Source organism: Bos mutus, chromosome 5 (assembly GCF_027580195.1).
Source record: "Bos mutus isolate GX-2022 chromosome 5, NWIPB_WYAK_1.1, whole genome shotgun sequence".
NCBI classification, from domain to species: domain Eukaryota; kingdom Metazoa; phylum Chordata; class Mammalia; order Artiodactyla; family Bovidae; genus Bos; species Bos mutus.
Genome location: NC_091621.1, coordinates 29,152,953 through 29,171,038, shown reverse-complemented (window position 1 = coordinate 29,171,038; position 18,086 = coordinate 29,152,953). Strand labels below are relative to the sequence as shown.

The 18,086-nt window shown below is 36.9% G+C and overlaps 1 protein-coding gene across 6 annotated transcripts in view; it reads right to left on the bottom strand.

Annotated features, from left to right (window-relative positions):
• The window catches only part of CNOT2 (CCR4-NOT transcription complex subunit 2), a 132,036-nt gene that overhangs the window by 80,807 nt on the left and 33,143 nt on the right, over positions 1–18,086 (bottom strand). For 2 of the 6 annotated variants that reach the window (XM_070370598.1, XM_070370595.1), the window contains exon 2: positions 3,338–3,410. The exons of 1 other annotated variant lie outside the window; for it this stretch is intronic. In XM_070370598.1, the coding sequence (XP_070226699.1) occupies positions 3,338–3,410 (73 nt within the window). Of the gene's footprint in view, positions 1–3,337; positions 3,481–18,086 lie in introns of those variants that run through there. 3 more of the 6 variants (XM_005887720.2, XM_070370599.1, XM_070370597.1) reach the window with 2 other exon arrangements.

The following is an 18,086-nucleotide window of genomic DNA, read 5'->3' as shown; positions in this document are numbered from 1 at the left end:
TGACTAAGAATTTAAATTATTTTATTTTATTTACGTGAATTTAAATACCACTTATGGGGCTAGTACCTATGGTATTGGACAGCATGAGGCTACAGCAAGACAAGGAAAAAATAAACATAACTTCAGTTTGTCATGGTACACACTAAACTAGAAATAGATACAAAGGTTATGAAAGCAAGGGAAAGGAATGCTAAAGGCCAGCACTTTGAATGGCTTCTGAAAGTACTGATGGAAGAAAAGGCATCACACAAAGAGGAACCCAAACAACTAAAGGCATACATGTAAAAGTGCACTGCAGAGAGATTTAAAAGTAGTTTTATATTACTCATGGAAAAACTCACTATAAACAGAGAAGACAATGGAAATAAAGGCATGTGGGGCCACAATGTACTAATATTATATGTAAGGTTTAGGAGCTCATCTTTATTGTATTAGAAAGCGGAATAGGCACTGGTAAGTAAACCTGGTAATTAGTATGATTAGATCTGTGCTCACAGTTGGAATAAATTAGTGTAAATTAGAGGAAGATAAGAAATTCTAGCCAAAAACTGGAGTTACATTTCCTTAGAAGAAGCTTGGAGAAGGCAATGGCACCCCACTCCAGTACTCTTGCCTGGCAAATCCCATGGACAGAGGAGCCTGGTAGGCTGCAGTCCATGGGGTTGCTAAGAGTCGGACACAACTGAGCGACTTCACTTTCACTTTTCACTTTCATGCACTGGAGAAGGGAATGGCAACCCATTCCAGTATTCTTGCCTGGAGAATCCCAGGGACGGGGGAGCCTGGTGGGCTGCCGTCTATGGGGTCGCACAGAGTCGGACACGACTGAAGCGACTTAGCAGCGGTAGCAAGAGCAGAAGAAGCTTGACAATTCTTCTAAGAAGAAACTGTAAACCATTTATATAATTAAATTGTCCTGTCTGTATAGCAGTCTGTTCATCTAAATAAACTTCAAAGACTCTATTCAAACTTTAGTAAGAAACAAAACACAAAAAGTAGATAGCAGTGGAAAAATCAATACTTCAACCAACGCCCATTTGAAAGTCACTAAGTTTTAGCACAAAGCTGAGGAAATGCACCTTCCCAAATGAGTTCCTAAGTCTTTAATCAAGTCCACAATGAAATAAGAATTGGCAAAGTATTATCCTTTTTATTAAATTCTGGAACATTAGCTTATTATTATCAGAATGCTTAAATATCACTATAAGACATCAACTGCATTCCAAAAATAAAAGGCCTCAAAGATAAATTAAAACAAGATAAATTAAAATAGATATAAACATGAATACAAATAAATCCTACTTTATCCATGAAAAACAACAAATAAAATTCCAAAAACATGGAATTTAAAAAAATCCAAATCATTTCATCTCAGCATACATATACAGACTCTAAGTGCTACCAATACAGTAGTAATTTATCTACTGTTCCTTTGAATTTCCCATATGCAATTAGTATATCATAATTATCATACCAGAAATTATATTTCTATACATGTACTTTTCAGAAAAGTCTTTTAAAAATAAAATAATTTTACAATAGAAATTTAAACAACTGTTTCCAAGAATATTCCAACATGCATTGACTGTTACTAAGTAAAAAGAAAAGTGAAAATATTTTTAGGCAGAAAAACCCTAACTAAAAATGAATTTTCTGGTAAGCTAAAAAGCCTGGATTAGTTATAATAATGTGACTGAAACAGTGTGACTCAAAACAATTTTTTTTAGAGCAGAATAAACAGAAACTAGGAAATCTCTTCATGTATAAAATATAATCTGATTTTATTCCTAAGTGTAAAATTTGGAATTCTCTATTAATATGATCTCATAAAGTAAATTAATCACACTGTGTGATGATACAAAACTTCTATACTTACATTTTACAAACTGGATTATGAAAAGCCACACAATCTAGAATTACGATATTCTTTAAAAAAAACAACCAGCATAATCTATCAAAATACAGAACCAAGTAGTGTAACCAATGAAATCTTACATGAGTCAAGGTAGTTGGAAGTGGTTGTGAGGTAGGAGGAGTCACAGCTAGTGTAATTAATGAACAAAGGCCATGCTGATCAAGTCTATAAGAGCAATTCAGAGCAGGAAAGGTTACAGGGAGAACTGCTTCTGCATAGCCACCACTTACTCTGGCTTATTAAATTATAAAAATCTGGCAAGAAACTTCAGACATAAAATTGGGTCAAATTCTAGAAAGGTTAAATATGACTCTATTTTTCATTATGTATAGGACCTAAGTCTTGTGTTCAAAGGCTCTTTGTTACTTCACCATGAATTTCCTCCACTGTTCACTTTTTCAATCTGAGGGAAGAAAAGACTAACCAGACTAAAACTAATGATTAGAAAGATAAATGGTTAGTTAACAAAGCTGCTACTATCACACTAGTTGCCTTCACAGCCTGCAGAGAATAACACCTGGTGGTAAGGGGCAGAGGGAGGTTGGATATCTATTTGTGAAAGAAGCCTAAAGCTTATTCCTACTTGAGTTATGAACTATTGCTTATTCTAAATCACTACATAATTTGACATTAAATTATTAGCAAATTAATAAAACATTTTCTTTGAGAAAATTAAATTCAAATGTTATATGGGTTTTTAAAAAAATCACTATTTAATAGTACTATCTTTAAAATTCACCTTCTTTTAAAAGCTCAGAAAGAAACAGGAATATTACATTTCAACTATCCTTTCAGCATCCTGACATATTTAGTAGAGGATGGATATTATTAACTACCTAAATAGAGAGCAAGAATCCAGTATTGTAAGGAAAGCAAACTAATGATAATAGATAAGCTAATTTAATACAATCTGAGTGTCTGAGTACCCTGATCTCTATTTCTTTTATACTCTAACCAATTGTGTCTACATCTCTGTGATGCTATAGTACCCTGAATATAGTCCAAGACTTCAGGCTTAGTCTTCAGGAAGAATATGTGTAAAGGCAATCAACATTTTATGGAATACTAACTCTGAATCCAGCCATGAAGTCATAAATTGTGTATTAGATAATCTAACTTTTGACATATATATACACACCAGGAAATTTATGCTCTGACACTAAAAGAACATATGCATATTTATTATATAAATACATGTACATCATTTGTAATAATATACATTTATTATAAGCATGGTTTAGTCTGAAAAACGTTCCCAACTATTTCAACTGTATAAACCAACATGCATGTTTTTAAAATTATAACCCCAATTTTTTAAACTCAGGTGTATCCAACCTGCTGATTCCAATTAAATACAACATATTAAGCAGTTCATGTAACTATATAACCAATAGAAAATAAGAAAAAAAAAATGGATCTTACCTGGTAGTTTCTTTTCTCAGATAATGTATGTCCATCAGTCCTCACCATAGAGTCGTGTCCTTTCCTCACAGTACTGGAGGCAATCAAATAGAACTGTCACTCAAGGGTCGTGTCACAGGAAGGACCGCCCACCAGTTCTCCCTCTAGAGTGGAATTATCCAAAAGCCGTCATAATTACTAACATGTAAACATATGAACAGCAGCAAAAATATCCAATATGATACATAGAAAACAAAACCAAAAGTACTTTTAATATTCTAATTGATCTTCCTCTTAACCATCTAGGAAGGGCTGGACTGGCAGACATACGTTATTTGAGATAGAAGTTATTAAATATGAAAACCTTTTCCTTTGCAATTAAAACTGTCCGCCAGACCACACACATAGGAAGAAAGTTATAATGAATAAAAATGGAGTGAACAAATAAATGCAGCCCTGAATTGACATATTTTTTCTTTTAAGTAAACATTCTCCTGTTAATTTCAGAAATGTTCAGTTAATTCAGATCCTGTTATTTAATTTCAAATTCCTCTCCTCCAAATGCTTACTTATATAGCTGCTATTTATTCAGTTTATGAGGTTTATTCCTATGCCATAGGATGTGAATACATCATATAATCTTAGAATTGTAAACAGATGCAATAGTCCATTAAAATTTATCCCAATGAAGGGTAGCAACAAATGTCAACTTTCTAGATGCCTTGGTCGTTCAGTCCTCCAATTTCATGCATGCTCTAACAATTTGCTTTTTTACATCAGGGCAAAAAAATTAACATAGCTTATTTCTTAACCTGGCTAGAGATAAACAAGTCCATAAATGACTAAGCACTGTAAACCTCAGACACATTAAAAGGAAAAAAAAAAAACAAATCACTGAGGCAGAGCTACTAATTGCCAGAGATGTTAACTCAAAACTGTAAATTCAATATGAAAGACCAAAAATTCAAAAGCGGTATCTACAAAGAATTTGTAAACAGATGTTTTCAAAACACAAGTTTTACTTTTACCTAACTTTTAGTAAAATGTTTACTGCTTGCAATGTGGGGCACCTGCCTTCGAGCCCTGGATTGGGAAGATCCCCTGGAAAAGGAAATAGCAACCCACTCCAGTACTCTTGCCTGGGAAATTCCATGGATGGAGGAGCCTCGTAGGCTACTGTCCATGGGATTGCAAAGAGTAGGACACAACTGAGCGACTGCTTTCACTTTCACTTTTCCCCTAGGAAAGCAGTAAGTAGCATACATACAAAAGTCACAACAGTTGCTAACCACTAAAAATTATAATCAAATTTAGAGCAATCATTTAACATCAGACAAAATTCACTTTGGAAGAGGATGACATCTAATTTAAATTCACAAGAAGTATGAATCAATTTTATTAAAACCAATAAACATGCATATACACATACAGATGGATTACCCCTAAAAAGCAATCTAGTAAGAAGAGCAGAATATTTTTCAAGGAAAACATTAAAATTAGTATTGTTAGGTTTACGTTTTAAAAAGAATTCAAGCAGTAAAAACCTATTCGCCACCTCCCATTTTATGTTTGGTAACAAGTTACTGGGTACTTAATTGTGACCATCTTACATTGTAAATGTTTCGCTAAAATACTTCAAAGATGCCTGGCTCTACGGCAAAAATGTAACTGCACTACCAAATTTATATGTACTACTGGAATTAAACATCTCTTTTAAAAGTAACAAAGGAGAAAAGTTTTTTAAAGAATAAGTGTATTTATCACTATAAATATAATCCTAGCAACTGGATTATTCATAAAGAAAAAATGATCTAGTGAATTGGGGGGGTCAAGAACAGTTTAAGTGACATATTCAACTTCAATTTAAATGTTCATGACAACCACAAAATGAGAAGAAAAGTATATATTATGCATCCCACATCCCCGAAACAACATTAACCTTGTTTCAATGTATTTTATAATAAAATAGATTAAACCAGCACTTGTCTCATTAACATATTAATGACAACGTTGAATTCAGTGAACAGTAAGTGTGAAATTTCAGTTTTTTCTTAGGAAATTAAGCATGTTTTCCTTCTTAAGTTTAAAAATAAGTTGATGCACTATCCTCCATTTGTACTAGTTTAATAAAAGATATGTCAGAAATCTAAAGTCAGGCAAGGCCATCCCATTTTCAACAGCCTAACATTATACATATAAGAGATGATTAGGACTTTTTCTACTAAATAATACTATAATTAAAAATAAAAGTTAATATTTAACCTGTACATTCACCAGATAACAGAAAAATACTAATTTTAGAGTACTATGGATTAGTACAAAAGTAAAACTTGTTTCTTTTGTCTCCCCAGTGTGGGTAACATTAAGTATTTCACAGCTTAGGGTTTCAAACAACAGCCACTATAGGCACACCTCCAAGAACTGCAGGTCCGGTTCCAGATCACAGCAATAAAGCAAATATCACAGTGAAGCAAGTCATGCAAATTTTTCAGTTCCCCAATGCACATAACTATTTGTTTACACTATACTGTAGCCTATTAAGTGTACAACAGCATTATGTCTTAAAAAAAAAACAATGTACATCCCTTAACTTAAAAAAAAATTATTGCTAAAAAATATTAGCCATCTCTGGAACCTCCAGTGAGTCACCATCTTTTTGAAATACTAACATCAAAGATCACTGATCACAGATCACCAAAACAAATAAAACCATGACAAAGTCTGAAATAATCTGAGAATTCCAAAATGGGATAAAGATATAAAGTGAGCAACTGTTGGAAAACCACCACCAACACTTGTTTGATGCAGGATTACCACAAACCTTCAATTTGTAAAAACATCACAGAATTAAGCACAATAAAATGAAGTGCAGTTGTTAGGGGAACCAATGACTGAAACTACTCACCCTGGCCAGACATGCGAGTAACCGCTTAACAACAGGAGGTTTTGGTAAGGAGCACAGAACTAACAAGCTACCACCAACTGGAATAATTTGGGAGAGAAGACACCAGTCCACATGTCCCATCAAGCTTTCAGAATCCTTCTCCCTGGCTGAGTGACACACGTGCCACCAGGAAGGACCCTGAGTCAGAATGATAGGCCAGAGACAACCCTGAAACTAATCCCATGTCCATAAAAGCCAAGACTGCAAGCCACGTGGCAGAGCAGTCCTCCTGGGTTCCCTAACTACGCTGCTCTTACCTGGACGCCCCTTCCCAGTAAAGTCTCTTGCTTTGTCAGCACATATGTTTCCTTGGACAATTCACTTCTGAGTGTTAGACAAGAGCCCATCTTGGGCCCTGGAAGGGCCCCTCCTGCAACACAATGAGACAATAAGTGTGCCTGAATATGTCCTAACCAGTATAGCAATCAATATTCTATACCGAACAATAACTAAGAAGCATTATCTTCTTTTAGTAAACAAAGGAAAAAAGAAATGAAGATACTCCATTTTCTTCTAGGTAAACAGATAACATCTGTCAAAATTATCTTATATTAAACTAACATTTGTCACCAATATCTTATAGTAAATGAAAATGCTCAATAATAGACTGTGTTGATGCTCATATTAGGAATGGAAGGACAGTGAATAGATAAAAGAAAGTGTGAATAGATATGTAAGACAGAGAATGTGAAAGGAAGTAAACGTGAGAAAGAACATGTACCGTAGGTGCCTAAATTTACTAAAGTTTATAAGGAAAGATATAAGCATCTGAATGCAGAGTTCCAAAGAATAGCAAGAAGAGATAAGAAAGCCTTCTTCAGCGATCAATGCAAAGAAATAGAGGAAAACAACAGAATGGGAAAGACTAGAGATCTCTTCAAGAAAATGAGAGATACCAAGGGAACATTTCATGCAAAGATGGGCTCGATAAAGGACAGAAATGATATGGACCTAACAGAAGCAGAAGATATTAAGAAGAGATGGCAAGAATACACAGAAGAACTATACAAAAAAGATCTTCACGACCCAGATAATCACGACGGTGTGATCACTGACCTAGAGCCAGACATTCTGGAATGTGAAGTCAAGTGGGCCTTAGAAAACATCACTACGCACAAACCTAGTGGAGGTCATGGAATTCCAGTGGAGCTATTTCAAATCCTGAAAGATGATGCTGTGAAAGTGCTGCACTCAATATGCCAGCAAATTTGGAAAACTCAGCAGTGGCCACAGGACTGGAAAAGGTCAGTTTTCATTCCAATCCCAAAGAAAGGCAATGCCAAAAAAATGCTCAAACTACTGCACAATTGCACTCATCTCACATGCTAGTGAAGTAATGCTCAAAATTCTCCTGCCAGGCTTCAGCAATATGTGAACCGTGAACTTCCTGATGTTCAAGCTGGTTTTAGAAAAGGCAGAGGAACCAGAGATCAAATTGCCAACATCCGCTGAATCATGGAAAAAGCAAGAGAGTTCCAGAAAAACATCTATTTCTGCTCTATTGACTATGCCAAAGCCTTTGACTATGTGGATCATAATCAACTGTGGAAAATTCTTCAAGAGATGGGAGTACCAGACCACCTGACCTGCCTCTTGAGAAATCTGTATGCAGGTCAGGAAGCAACAGTTAGAACTGGACATGGAACAACAGACTGGTTCCAAATAGGAAAAGGAGTACGTCAAGGTTGTATATTGTCACCCTCCTTATTTAACTTATATGCAGAGTACATCATGAGAAACGCTGGACTGGAAGAAGCACAAGCTGGAATCAAGATTGCCGGGAGAAATATCAATAACCTCCGATATGCAGATGACACCACTCTTACGGCAGAAAGTGAAGAGGAACTCAAAAGCCTCTTGATCAAGGTGAAAGAGGAGAGTGAAAAAGTTGGCTTAAAGCTCAACATTCAGAAAACGAAGATCATGGCATCCAGTCCCATCACTTCATGGGAAATAGATGGGGAAACAGTGAAAACAGTGTCAGACTTTATTTTTGGGGGCTCCAAAATCACTGTAGATGGTGACTGCAGCCATGAAATGAAAAGACGCTTACTCCTTGGAAGGAAAGATATGACCAACCTAGATAGCATATTCAAAAGCAGAGACATTACCCTGCCAACAAAGGTTCGTCTAGTCAAGGCTATGGGTTTTCCTGTGGTCATGTACGGATGTGAGAGTTGGGCTGTGAAGAAGGCTGAGTGCTGAAGAATCGATGCTTTTGAACTGTGGTGTTGGAGAAGAGTCTTGAGAGTCCCTTGGACTGCAAGGAGATCCAATCAGTCCATTCTGAAGGAGATCAGCCCTGGGATATCTTTGGAAGGAATGATGCTGAAGCTGAAACTCCAGTACTTTGGCCACCTCATGCGAAGAGTTGACTCATTGGAAAAGACTCTGATGCTGGGAGGGATTGGGGGCAGGAGGAGAAGGGGACGACAGAGGATGAGATGGTTGGATGGCATCACTGACTCGATGGACGTGAGTGTGGGTGAACTCTGGGAGTTGGTGATGGACAGGGAGGCCTGGCGTGCTGCGATTCATGGGGTCGCGAAGAGTTGGACACAACTGAGCGACTGAACTGAACTGATGCACTGTTTCCCCAGTAAATTTTAGAAAGTTATAAAAGACAAATATTTATAAAACTAAAATGAAGTTTTCTATAAGGCAGTGATGCCAAGACAGAAAAAAACAAACTGTAGTTACCTTTCTACCTTAAAAAACTAAAAAACTAGGAAAAAATATATCAAACAATGATTTTCAGAAACTTAATATCATCTCAGGCCAGAGATCAAGAGAAAAAACCAAGTGAAGTAAGGCTTTATTGCCTATAGAGTTATGAGGCTGAAACACAGGGAGGGGGTTAGGGGCTGGAACCCAATCTGAGCCCCAAGAGTCTCTACGAGTTAAGGGAAAAAAGAACTGAGTTAGGGGAACCACCAAAACAGTTAAATTTCCAGGGCAAATGGAGAGAAGGAAGCTGCAGACAAAGGGCTCCAAAGGTCTAGAGAGAGATTCTCCTCAATGTCTTCGCTAAATCTGTGCATGCATGTGAAAAAAGTTGTTAAGTCTGAAGAAAAAGTCTCTGAAAAGGAGTAGAGTAGTTAGAATAATCCCCTCAAACGCATGTTCCCATCAACCAGTTAAAGGCGCTCAGTCATGTCCGACTTTTTGCAGCCCCATGGCCTGAAGCCTGCCAGCCTCCTCTGTCCATGGAATTCTCCAGGCAGGAAAACTGGAGTGGGTAGCTTATCCCTTCTCCAGGAGATCTTTACACCCAGGAATCAAACCCGTGTCTCCCGCATTGCAGGCGGATTCTTTACCTTCTGTGCTACCAGGGAAGCCCCTCCCATCAACCAGAGTAGATCTTTTAACACAGGGGCTACTGAATACAGTTCAAAAAATAATGAAACCAAAAGAGCTTTAAACCAAAGAATGTTCTTGACCAGCACTAACACAGCTTAAAATCAAGCCTCAAAAAGATCAAACAATTGTAAATAACATTATACCCCAAAATAAAGCTGAAAAATATTTAAAATAATACAACATCAGCATTAAATAATGTAAAATTAAATGTCTGGCTTCCCATCAGAAACACTAGCCATGCAAAGAACCAGGAAATACAATCCACAACAAGGTGAAATATAAAAATGGAAAAAAAAAAACCAACAGTGATACAGATGATAGAATCAGTGGACAAGGAGGTTAAAAGGTAGTATAGATGTATTCTATGCTGCTGCTGCTAAGTCACTTCAGTCGTGTCTGACTCTGTGGGACCCCATAGACGGCAGCCCACCAGGCTCCCCCGTCCCAGGGATTCTCCAGGCAAGAACACTGGAGTGGGTGGCCATTTCCTTCTCCAGTGCATGAAAGTGAAAAGTGAAAGTGAAGTAACTCAGTTGTGTCTGACTCTTAGCGACTCCATGGACTATAGCCCACCAGGCTTCTCCGTCCATGGGATTCTCCAGGCAAGAGTACTAGAGTGGGGTGCCATTTCCTTCTCCGAGATGTATTCTATACATTCAAGCAAATAAAGAAAACTATGAACATAATAACAGAAATGCTAAGTATCAAACTGTATCATGCTCTTGGTGGTGGCGGTTATATGACTCTATACATGTGAAAAATACCACAGAATGATAAAAACATGAAAAGGTGAACGCATGAAGAAAATGATGAAGTGAGTTAATTTGCGTATCTAGTCAGTTATATTGACTTCTGGTTTTGAGACACCCCACTCCAGTACTCTTGCCTGGAAAATCCCGTGGAGGGAGGAGCCTGGTGGGCTGCAGTCCATGGGGTCACTAAGAGTCGGACACGACTGAGCGACTTCACTTTCACTTTTCACTTCATGCACTGGAGAAGGAAATGGCAACCCACTCCAGTGTCCTTGCCTGGAGAATCCCAGGGACGGGGCAGCCTGGTGGGCTGCCGTCTATGGGGTCGCACAGAGTCAGACATGACTGAAGCGACTTAGCAGCAGCAGCACTATAGTTATATAAGATGATATCACTGGAAGAAGACAAGTAATGGGCATCTGTACTATTTTTGCATCTTATGAATTTATAATTATTTGAAAGTCCAAAGATTCTTTAAAGGCCCAAACTGATCATTTTAGAGATAAAAATTTAATATCTGTAACTAAACATGCATTGGAATTCTTCTGGAGTAAAAAACATCTTAATGAATTTGAAAAGAAAGCCTTAATGAACTTGAAGATACAGCAGGGGAAAAAAATCCAAAATTAAACACAGTGAGAAAAGAAGGTGGCGGGGTGGGGGGAAAGGAACCACAGGACAATGAACTGTGAGTTAATATCAAGTGCGGCAGTGAACTGCTGAGCAACATCACAGAGTCTAAAATTAATCTAACAGTATCCCAGAAAGAGTACAAGAGCAAGAAGGACATTAAAAAAAAGAAAAAAAAAAACACGCCGAATTCTTCCTAATTTCATGAGAACTATAAACTCAAAGATCCAGTAACTTCAACAACCTCTAAGGAGAACCAAAAAACAAGATTATTATTTGAGAGTCAAACTACTGAAAAATAGTAATAAGGAAATCATAAAGCAGTCAGCAGGAGAAAAAAAGAATATACACAGAGAAACAGAGACATAAATGATGGCCAACATGTCATCAGAAACAAGAGAAAAATTAACTTTTTTTTTGGATGGGGTGGGGTGAGGCTTGTGACATCTCAGTTCCCAGATCAGGAGGGGCTGAACCCAAGCCACGGTAGTAAAAGCCCAGAATCCTAACCTCTAGGTCATCAGGGAATTCCTCTCAACATTTTTAAACTATAGAAAGAAAGAGGAAAATAAAACATTCAACCAAGAACTCTAAATCTATCTAAAATATCTTTCAAAAATGAAAACAAATACAGTCACTGTGGAAGCGTTTGGCAGTTTCTGTTTTGTTTTTTTATGAAGTTAAACATGCACTTAACATATATATAGCCCAGCAATTGTACCCCTGGGTATTTATCAAAGTGTACTGAAAATTAATGCTCATACCAACCTACATGTGAATGTCTGTACCAAGAAAGGTGTCCTCCAGTGTGTGTGTGCTTAGTTGCTCAGTCTTGTCCGACTCTGCAACCCCATGGACTGTAGGCCGCCAGGCTCCTCTGTCCATGGGGATTCTCCAGGCAAGAATACTGGAGTGGGTTGTCATGCCCTCCTCCAGGGGATCTTCCCAATCCAGGGATAGAACCCAGGTCTCCTGCACTGCAGGCAGATTTTTTACCATCTGAACCACAAGGGAAGGGATAAATAAAATGGTATATCTATACAACAGAATTCTATTTAACAATTTTTAAAAAGCTATTAATTCATGCAACATGGATGAATATTAAAAGTACTTCCTAAGGGAAAGAATTCAGACCAAAAAGGGCATATAGTGTTTCCATTCATATGACATTCTGGAAAGGCAAAGCTATAGAGACAGACAATAGATCAAAGGTTGCCAGGGAACTGGAGAAGGGTGGAGGAGTGACTGAGTACAGAGGAGACAAAGAGGGAACTTGCCTGTCCTGAAATCCAAAGAACTTAACCACATGAAGAGTAAAAGCTCAATGTATGCAAATTAAATCAACCAGGAGTCTAGAAATACAAATACAGTTACTGGCAAAGAGTAACTGTATTACAAATGTTTGGCATATCCACACTGAAGAGGGTATGGAAAATGGTGCTGACCTTAATAACTTTGGTAGACAGTATTCTGACTGGTAACTGTAGCAGAAAAAAAAAGAACTGTATATGAACACTGTGTTCTGGTTGGTAAAGTGATTCCTTACAAGGCTACAGATTAGTGTAATGCTGAAACAACTATACATGTCTACTGAAGACAAGCAATCAGTAAAACAGATGCTGGCTGGTGGGAGCCAGATTTTCCACTTCAGGGAAGTTACAGGTAAGCAAGGAGGAAGAGCTGGAACAAACTATGCAGTACTGGAATAGAGTCAGAGATATCTCTACTGGTACCAGTTTGTTCTCAGCCATGAAACACTTTAAATAAGGTAATCATTCAGATTATTAGAGATGGATCATTTTACTGGTATGTTGTATGTTGCTTGAAAATAAGACTGTAAAATGCTACATATATCAAGCTTGATAAAGTAATATTTAAAAGATCTGTAAGCAATGTAAACAAAGCTGATTTTCTAAAGCCTCCATATTGTACTAAATATTTCCAAATAACTAGTTGAATAAGGATCTCCAATCATTTTAACAGACTGATATCAGAATTAAATTTCAAAAATGCAAAGCATGTAATACATATATCACTAGGGTCTACTCATGCAATAACTTCTATCATATTCAAGATACTTTTAGAATAAAGTTACTGAATATACCAGTAGAAATGATAAACATTTTATGCCTTAACTCCGTTAAAAACCCTTAAAATAGATTTAGTCATGTTATCTGCTTAAATTTGACAAGAAACCAGTAAAAGGGAAACTATAAACCAAATCTTACATAAGAAAAAAAAAAAAAGCAGGCTTATTCATCCTACGCCTTTCCCTAATATGAGGCTAACAAAAATTAAGCACCTAATATTCTCTAAATAAACGCAAACTGAACCCTGATTTTTATTTCAAAAAAAGATTTCTCAAAACAAGAAATTGGTTAATCAGTGGTAAAATTTCTAGAAAATTTACTTTATTAGTGAGGAGAAATAATCATTAACTTTAGTCTCCATATTCTATTAAGTTCTATATATCATTATCATACAAAAATATTATACCTTGAACAGAACAAGAACCAGACAATCTGAATTCTAGTGAGTATTAGCCTGACCAATCTCTTCTATGTCTTCAGTTTCCTAGTCTGTAAAATAAAGTCATCAATTTACATGAATTTTTTTTAATGTGTGCAGCTCCAATGTTCTGTGTCAAAGCAATCCATTTAGGAAAGTGGGTAATTACAGTTGATTTTTTCCCGTATTTTTTTCCTCTCACTTTATTTCTCAGTAGTACATCATAACACTGCCCAAACATTTTGGAGGTTGGGAATGATATCTAAAAGATTTTAATTTGGTAGTTATTACCACACTCAACTAAGCTACAATGTGAATTTGGTCAGGTTAAAAGAGTTGAACTTGTTAGGCAGGTTTTATTTTCTGATATAGAGGATATTTATATTCTAGATAAGGTATTAATTAGAACACATTACCAGATGTAACCAATTTCACTGAAGCTCAACAAAAGCTGAAGCAAACGCACACAGCTGTTATATTTTAAATCTTAGGCTTCTCAAATTCCAGAACTGTTTCAAAGAAACGTTTTCTTGTTAGTAGGTAGGCTGTAGTTACAAAGATTTTATAAACTATTTCTGACCTAATTTTTGGTTCGATCACATAGATAAATGTTTTCAAAATTCTGAATTGATGACTTATGTTATACACAAGAAATGTGGGCAGACAAAATAAAAATAAATAAAACTCAGGAATTTCTGTTTCATACCAAACTTAGTCTGGGAAAATGTCACATTAACTAAAAATAGTTTTTCCTGAATGTTTCAATAATACAGGTTTCATGGGTCTATGCTTAACATGCAAAGTGAAAAGTCACCAACAAAGAAAAACAAAATAAATCATTATTTATAAATAATAACCATTCTTTTAGAGATTCCCTGGTGGCTCAGAGGTTAAAGCGTCTGCCTCCAATGCAGGAGACCTGGTTTCAATCCCTGGGTCGAGAAGATCCCCTGGAGAAGGAAATGGCAACCCACTCCAGTATTCTTGCCTGGAGAATCCCAGGGACAGAGGTGCCTGGTGGGCTACAGTCCACGGGGTCGCAAAGAGTCGGACACGAAAATCCACTTACTACTGGTTGTTGTAACTTAATGCTTTATAACTTAATTTTTGCGTGTCTTCCATTTTCTCCACTGGTACCATTCCTGACACACTACTTCTAACGTATCTGTGTAGTTATGTCACATATATTTCAAGGAGGCTATAGGTACCTGACACGTGCTGTGTGTGCTTAGTCACTCAGTCATGTCCGACTCTTGCAACCCATGGACTGTAGCCCGCCACGCTCCTCTGTCCATGGTGATTCTCCAGGCAAGAATACTGAAGTGGGTTGCCATACCCTCCTCCAGGGGATCTTTGCAAGCCAGGGATGGATAAGTTAAAAAATCAACAGTCTAAAGGCCCAGCATCTCAAGCCAGAAAATATCTACAACCAAGTCTTAAAAGTGCCAAATAAAATGAAATACTACTGAACGTAAATGACAAAAGTGCAATAATTTCTGAACCACAGGCTTTCAAATTAAACGCTCCTCATTTGTTTTAGTCTTAAATGAAATTGGGGCCCAAAATTAAAACAATCAGGGGGTCTTCCTCTGCCTGAAACTTACTTATATGTTTAGGTAAGGTGCTTAACCTCTGTATGATTCAATTACTTCATATAAAGGAAGTAATATCTACAAAGTCTAGCTCACGAGTAAGATCAAAAGTTTGAAATAAATTTACAATACAAAAACCTCATTTCAGTAAATAGCTGTTTAATTAGATCAGACTACCAGATGCATTTAACAATCTGAATGTGTAAATGGCCAAACTATTAGTACTTACTAATTTTCTGTGAAGAACTGAAGCATTGGAAAAGACACTGATGTCAGGAAAGACTGAAGGCAGAAGAAGGGGATGACAGAGGATAGGTAGTTGGATGGTATCACTGACTCACTAGACATGAGTTTGAGCAAACTCTGAGAAATAGTGAAGGACAGGGAAGCCAGGCCTGCTGCAGTCCATGGGGTCACAGAGTTGGACACAACTCAGCAACTGAACAGCAACAATTTTCTGCAAGTTTATAGCTAAATAAAGTTATCAGAATTAATGAAATGTTTTTGTACCATTCACTGCAGTTAGTTACAAATCCACAAAGGTTTCCAAGGAAGAAGCAGCTACCACCAAAGCAGTTCCTCTAAAATAAGACCAAGTAGTATTAGTCTCAGGACCTCTCTGGTGGTCCAGTAGTTAAGATTCCACACTTCTAATGCAGGGGGCACAGGCTCAATTCCTGGTGGGGGAACTAAAATCCCACATGGTACAGCCAAAAAATTAGGAAAAAAAAAAAAAACTTACTCTCACAATTTACTAGAAGGGACTTACTGGTTCTATTGATTCAACAAGGAAATTTGTGTAAGTTATCATCTGTAAGTCAAATTCTTTAGAATATATAAGAGCTCCTTTCTTAATATTCTCCCTTGCAAAATGGCTGTACAGTTAACAAATAATTTTATTTTATACCAGCAACTCAATATAGCATATGGGACAGAAATCTGAAAACTACAACTTTAATACTAACAATTCTTATAAGTAATACATACATATTTTTCTCATAATTTATATAAGCTGTTCATTCTGATAGGGTGATATTAAAAACTAATTAGTTCATATCAACTATTTAGACTTAATTACCAAATTTGTAACAATTAAGCTCACCAAATTACCTCATTAAGATGCTGCTCTTAACATAAATATAGAAAGCCAGTTATATTTTAAAGCATGTATTTGAAACCTCAAAACTAATTTTTTCCAGGTTTCATAAGAATATTAAAACAAAGCTTAAGTAGAAAGCAGAGAAGAATAATCACAGCTCTCCATTTAAAGATAACATAGTCAGTGAACATTAACTAACAGATATTCTGCCAACTCCTCAAAGTTAATTTTTTGTAAAACACAAAGCTGCAGCTACTGGTCCTCTACTTTTTGCATGAAATACAAGGGAATAGCCACAGATGCTCTTCAAGGCACGGGTACATGATTGTCCAGGGCACTAACACAGACAGGAAGAGACAACAGGCCTATTTATACAGGACAGAAACAGGCTGAAGGATTTACACTGTTTTTAATCACAGAATGCATATCAGAATCACTGAGGGTTTTGGGGGGTTTTTGCGCTGCTGTTGTTTTTAAGAAATATTGATATACCCTTGCCCCTATCTTTGGAACCTGCTCATCAGTTTTTTGTTTTTTTCAAGTGCTCCAGATGATTGTAATGTATAGCCAGGGTTAAGACTTTATAGCAGAGTGAAATTAAAAAATGTTCTCACCTCAGTGTAAGTACTAGGCAAAAAAGAAACATTATATATATCGAGAGTAATGTATAAGAGCACTTTACATTTCCTATGCATGCCAATGCACCATTTCCTTGCCTCTTACTCTACCTCCTCTGAAAAATAATGGTGGGCCTAAAAGATTAATTTTTAAACTGCTTCTTAAAAGCACAGATTTCTTTTGTTAAAATACATACAATGCAAGTAAAGAAGAAAATAATCAGAAGTAGATGAAAAATTCCAGTAAAACTTCATTACGAGAAATTTCTAATAAAAAATTCTTCTAATATATACAATCAGTTCAGTTCACTTCAGCCACTCAGTCATGTCCAACTCTTTGCGACCCCATGAACCAGAGCACGCCAGGCCTCCCTGTCCATCACCAACTCCCGGATTTCACTCAGACTCACGTCCATCGAGTCAGTGATGCCATCCAGCCATCTCATCCTCTGTCGTCCCCTTCTCCTCCAGCCCTCAATCTTTCCCAGCATCAGGGTCTTTTCAAGTGAGTCAGCTCTTCATATAGAGTGGCCAAAGTATTGGAGTTTCAATACTTTAGGTTTAAAAATATGTCTACTATCTTAACATTTCTTCCTAGAAATGCAATATTAAGTATCATTTGTGAGGCATGAGGTACTGTGCACTTCAACTCTAAAAATAAATCTATAAGGCAGATATTACTGTCTACCTTTTTTTACAGATGAGAAAAAAAACCTCTGACAATAAGAAAATTACACAAGGTCAAGAGGTAGGTAAGTAAGCTGGATAAGTGCCATAATTTGAGCTCATATTCACTTGACGTGAATCTTGAAAGTGCTGCACTCAATATGCCAGGAAATCTGGAAAACTCAGCAGTGGCCACAGGACTGGAAAAGGTCAGTTTTCATTCCAATCCCAAAGAAAGGCAATGCCAAAGAATGCTCAAACTACCGCACAATTGCACTCATCTCACATGCTAGTAAAGTAATGCTCAAAATTCTCCTGCCAGGCTTCAGCAATACGTGAACCATGAACTTCCTGATGTTCAAGCTGGTTTTAGAAAAGGCAGAGGAACCAGAGATCAAATTGCCAACATCCGCTGAATCATGGAAAAAGCAAGAGAGTTTCAGAAAAACATCTATTTCTGCTTTACTGACTACACCAAAGCCTTTGACTGTGTGTATCACAATAAACTGTGGAAAATTCTTCAAGAGATGGGAGTACCAGACCACCTGACCTGCCTCTTGAGAAATTTGTATGCAGGTCAGGAAGCAACAGTTAGAACAAGA